Source organism: Phoxinus phoxinus (genome assembly GCF_949152265.1).
Source record: "Phoxinus phoxinus genome assembly, chromosome: 4".
Lineage (NCBI taxonomy): Eukaryota > Metazoa > Chordata > Actinopteri > Cypriniformes > Leuciscidae > Phoxinus > Phoxinus phoxinus.
In genome coordinates, this window is record NC_136879.1 from 15,242,760 (window position 1) to 15,248,321 (window position 5,562).

General features: G+C 41.5%; 1 protein-coding gene across 1 annotated transcript; it reads left to right on the forward strand.

The window, feature by feature from the left end:
* The first annotated feature begins 1,305 nt into the window (after positions 1-1,305).
* Positions 1,306-3,963, forward strand: LOC306996551 (zona pellucida sperm-binding protein 4-like). The gene is made up of 8 exons (XM_079609157.1): positions 1,306-2,077; positions 2,153-2,340; positions 2,420-2,517; positions 2,586-2,743; positions 2,824-3,016; positions 3,081-3,228; positions 3,313-3,385; positions 3,470-3,963. Exons 1-8 carry the CDS (start codon positions 1,399-1,401, stop codon positions 3,544-3,546), a joined length of 1,614 nt encoding a protein of 537 aa, XP_079465283.1. The 5' UTR covers positions 1,306-1,398; the 3' UTR covers positions 3,547-3,963.
* The last annotated feature ends 1,599 nt before the right edge of the window (positions 3,964-5,562 follow it).

Consider the following 5,562-nt stretch of genomic DNA (forward strand, 5'->3'; position numbering starts at 1 on the left):
GTGCATGGTCAGGGCGATAGCATCAACTGTAGACCTATTGCACCGATATGCAAACTGCATAGGGTCCAGGGTGGGGGGCAACGAGGAGCAGATTAATGGTTTGACCAGCCGATCAAAACACTTCATTGTGATAGAGGTCAGTGCTATCGGCCGATAGTCCTTCATGTTGGTTGCTTCTTAGGAACGATGTCCTCAATGCAGTGATGGATAAAGCTGGAAACAGTATCTGTATATTCGTTAATGTTCCCATCTGCTGCCTCTCTAAACATCAGCCAGTCAGTGGTCTCAAAACAATCCTGGAGAATCGCAACACTCTCATCACTCCATTTTTAAACACATTTTTAAAACTCATCTTTGATTTCCAAAATTACATATTTTAAAAAACAAACCTTGGAAAAGTTATTCACGCCTTAAAATTGCTTGAATGTAACTACACTGTTGCCTCATTTAGTATACGTGGTTCTACGAATATGCAACAATTAGCCCCGCCTCCATTCACTCACACCAGTTCAGAAATCCACAAGTTGACGTGTTTTAACAGTTTAGAGAAATAATGTTTTTGAACGCTTTCATTGTGAAATCTATTATTTGCATTTGTCCCAATGGAGACAATGGTGATGGCAGCAGGTAAAATAGTTTCATAATATGTTTAGTTGAAGAGAAAAACTTTGGATGGAGCCCATCCTCATCTGACAAGACAATAAATGTGCATTTCAATAAATTTGGGATATATTATCGCCTTATAATTTCAGGGCTAGGGTTAGGTTGGTTGGTTATTTTTACAGCTAGAACATGACGGCTGCACAAATAGATTTTTAAATGCCAGTCACAGTTTTTATTATATGTCTTACTGTAGTATTGTAATTTCAGGGATGAAATAATAATAATGTATTGAGGGACGCACCAATTTCAGGGCTGTCACCCTAAGTTGTCGTCTGCCCAGGAAAACTCAAAGAAAAAACTTTTCCATTTTTAGTACGTCGTTGTTGTGTAAACATACCCTAAATACACAGGCCTTTTGCCATGAAAACCGCAAGATGTAAAAAAAAAAACATATATAATCCAGAATAGCCAAAACATCAAATAGCCTATCAAATTAAGCTAATGAAGGAGAAAACAAAGGTTGACTTCAGAATGAAAGAAATTGTACTAGCATACTATTCAGAATTCAGCTCAATATGTGCTTTTGTGTTTGTTCAAAAAGTGTGGAAAGAATACAAAAATTATAATAATTGTATGAACCAATAGAATCACGCATTGCATAGACTCCCACTCATACAAGTCTGGAGAATCATGACTGTTAATGAAGAGGGATGGATTATCATTAATTAGCCAAAGTCTGTATGGTACAAAAATACCAAAGGGCAGCATCTCAGCAGTGTGACTAGCTGTTGAACAATGGCAGGAAGTTGGTGTGCTCTTCAGTCTCTGGCACTTTGTATTTGGCTCCTTGCGTTCAGTCATGCTGTTCCACAGTGGAGTAATCTGCCCCAGAATCCTCAAACTCTGATGTTCCAGCAAACTGACCAGCGGTTTCAACAGCAAGCAAGTCAACAGTTTCCTCAGTCAGTTCAACAGCAAGCTAGTCAACAATTTCCTCGGCCAGTTCAACAACAATCTAGTCAACAGTTTCCTCAGTCAGTTCAACAGCAATCTAGTCAACAATTTCCTCGGCCAGTTCAACAACAAACTAGTCAACAGTTTCCTCAGTCAGTTCAACAGCAAGCTAGTCAACAGTTTCTTCGGCCAGTTCAACAGCAAGCTAGTCAACAGTTTCCTCGGCCAGTTCAACCGCAAGCTAATCAGCAGTTTCAACAGCAAGCTAGTCAACAGTTTCCTCAGTCAGTTCAACAGCAAGCTAGTCAACAGTTTCCTCAGTCAGTTCAACCGCAAGCTAGTCAGCAGTTTTCTCAGCAGTTTCAGCCTAAGCAGCCAGTGGCACAGGCAGAGCCCCTTGACAAATGTGCTGTAGCTGATTATGAGCAGATTCAATGTGGACCACCTGGTATCAGTGGTGCTGAGTGTGCAGCTATCAACTGCTGCTTTAACGGACAGCAGTGTTACTATGGGAAGGCTGGTAAGATTGAGTCAATGCAAAGTGTTCATGTTAAACTGATTTTCAGCAATAACCTGCTCTTGTAACTCATTCCAGTGACTGTCCAGTGTATAAGAGATGGTCAGTTTGTGGTAGTGGTGGCTAGAGATGTTACGCTGCCTCGACTGAGCCTGGATTCTGTCCGTCTCCTGGGTGGAAGTGACCCATCTTGCAGTCCTGTGGGATCCACACCTTTCTTTGCTATATACCAGTTCCCTGTCACTGCATGTGGCACAAGCATGATTGTGAGTAGCTGCTTGTGTTTTTTTTCTTCTTCTGTGTGGCTTAGGATGGACTGGATGCCAACAGTGTTACTATTTGCAGGAGGACAGTGGATATGTGGTGTATGAAAACCGAATGATCTCCTCGTATGAAGTGGGTATTGGACCACTTGGTTCCATCACAAGGGACAGCCATTTTGAGTAGGTGACCTATGCTGTATCATAAATGTTAATCATTGACAACTGCTACAAGCTCATGGTTTGTCCAGGCTTCTCTTCCAGTGTAGGTACTCTGCTACTTCTGTGGAAGCTCTGGTTGTTGAGGTCAACAGTGTTCCTCCACCTCCACCAGTAGCTGCTCCTGGACCCCTCAGGGTTGAGCTTAGACTGGCAAATGGTCAATGTGTCACTAAAGGCTGTGCAGAAGGTAAGTGTTTGTCCCAAGTGTGCCTAAAGCCTCACAAACTCCAGGTTGCAGCAGTTTCTAGTTAAACACTCTATCCTCAGGGGACGAGGCGTACACATCCTACTACAGTGGTGCTGATTATCCAATTACAAAAGTCCTGCGAGAACCTGTGTATGTTGAGGTGCGCATATTGGAGAGGACCGACCCCAACATTGTCCTGATGCTGGGACATTGCTGGGCGACACAAACCCCCAGTCCACTCAGTCTACCCCAATGGGACCTTCTGGTTGATGGGTGAGTAAGGCCAGTCTTTATCCATGTGCTGTAAGGCTTTTCTGACTGCCTCTTTGCCTTTCAGATGCCCTTACCAGGATGATCGTTACCTGACCACATTGGTTCCAATGGCTGGATCTTCTGGTCTTCAGTTCCCAACCCACTACAAGCGCTTTGTTGTGAAGATGTTCACATTTGTAGATCCAGCATCACTGGCTCCTCTGCAGGAAACCGTATGCTCCGCAGCCTTACCTCAAGCCTTAATATTACTTATTTTTATAGTGAATTATATGGCTTAACCCTTTCCCCTCTGTTAGATCTTCATCCACTGTAGTACAGCGGTGTGCCATCCCTCTTCTGGCTCCTGTGAGCAAAGCTGCACTAGGAAAAGTGAGTGCTTGCTGTAAATTGACTTCAGGCACAACATTTATTTAAATGCCTCATGCTTCTATCACTTTTTTTTGTTTGTTTTAGGAAGAGATGCGCACATCAAGACCATCTCTAGTGGGCAAACTGTGGTGTCTAGTGGAGAAGTTATCCTGGTCATGTGAATTTAGTTTTTTAATAAACTTCCTGAAACTCAACATTAGTTTCTCTCTGGTATTGATTTCTGACTGGAGTTGGATGTTTCGTGATTGTTCTCAGTTTGATTTATAGGGCTGCACTACTAAACCCTTTATTTTGTGCAATGAGGTTTTAGACTTAAGTTAAATGGTTTGGGTAGAAGCTTGGCCCATTTAGTTTAACTATTTGCTAAGCTCTAGTTGCTAACTTGGGGCCCCTCAAATTAAGGCTTGTGTAACTTCTGATTGTGGCTTTACGTTTGACTTTATGGCTGGACTAACATAACTGCATGTATTGATACTCAAGCATGCCCAATCCCCTGTAAGGTCACTTTTTTTTTTTTTTTTTTCTTCTTTAGTCATGCAAGTAAAGCATTATCTGGAATAAAATGTGTATCAACCTGTACTTTACTTTTATCCCAAGTTTATTACAGCACTTTTTTTTCAGGATAGTTCTAGTAATGTTTGAGAAGTAGACTGGTTTAAGCATTATTCCCTAACTATTATATCCACCCTAGGATGCTGTCCAAGGCCTTGTTTACACCTAGTACTAAGCATTTAAAAAAAAAACGATCACCAGTTAACTGGTGACTCAAAAAATGGGCGTTTTTTTTTTGTTTGAGCTTGTCTATTTTTGATCTCTTCCAGAGGTAGTTAAACATATTTAACCAGATTACTTTCATAGAGTAGATCAGGGATGGGCAACTTCAGTCCTGGAGGGCCACTGTCCTGCAGAGTTTAGCTCCAACCCTAATTAAACACACCTGAACAAGCTAATCAATGTTTTCAGGATTACTAGAAAAGAGTTTTTGTCAGGGTTGAAGCTAAACTCTGTAGGACAGTGGCCCTCCAGGACCGAAATTGAACATCCCTGGAGTAGATGCTCATGTGTTTGAACATCTGCAAACTTAGACCCTCTCCTTTAAGAGATCAGGACAGAAGTGGACAAATGAGACCAATTAAAACACCAGGTGTAAAAGGGAATTTCTACTTGTGATACGATCAACCAAAATGCACCTTAATACCAGGTGTGAACAGGACTTGAAAGCATTGCATATGTGCCCATGCAAGAATTGCCCTTATGAGTTCTTGAAGAGTGTGCACTTTCACATGACTAGTTATTTGGTCTTAAAGTCTCTCTGTGGTTAATTTTATCCCTTACAGGGATAGTTCACCCAATTATGAAATTTACCCTATGATTTACTCACCCTCAAATCATCCTAAGTGTATGTGACCTTCTTTCAGACGAACACAATCTGAGTTATATTAAATGTCCCGGCTCTTCCAAGCTTTAGTCAGTTTAAATTTTAGTCAATCGTGTAATAATTTTTTTTTATATATAAACACTAACACATAAATTCACCTCAGAAGGCTTTCATATACCCCCACAAAGCCGTGTGGATTACTTTTATGATGGATGGAAGCACTTTGATGGGCTTAGTAAATCATGGGGTCATTTTTATTTTTGGGTGAACAAACCCTTTAAATGTCAAGTCTTTTATTGTCAGATGCACAGAACAACACACGGTTAACTGGCATTTAAATTATTTTGACAAGACACCGCATAGTAACCTGACATTACGTAACATAATATACTAGGTGCAAACAGTTAACTAAAGTGACACTGTATAAATGACTAAAGAAAAGTGAAGAGAGATGGTCATTGTCCATTTAGGAGCCTGATGGCCCTTGGGGAAAAAACTGTTATCCAGTCTTTGTGTGCGGGCCCGGATGATTCGGTATCGCCTACCTGAAGGCAGCAGGGTAAAAAGACTGAAGGATGGATGGTAACAGTCTCTTAGAATCCTGCCCGCTTTCTTGAGGCATCGTGTGTGGTAGATGTCCTGTAGGGCTGGGAGCTTCCTGCCGATGATGAACTCTGCAGACCTAACCACACTGCGTAGGATTTTTCTATCCCTGTCAATGCAGCTCCCATACCAGTCAGTGTGCTCTCAATTGTACATCTATAGAAGTTAGTGAGGATGACTGGGTCCATGCCAAACT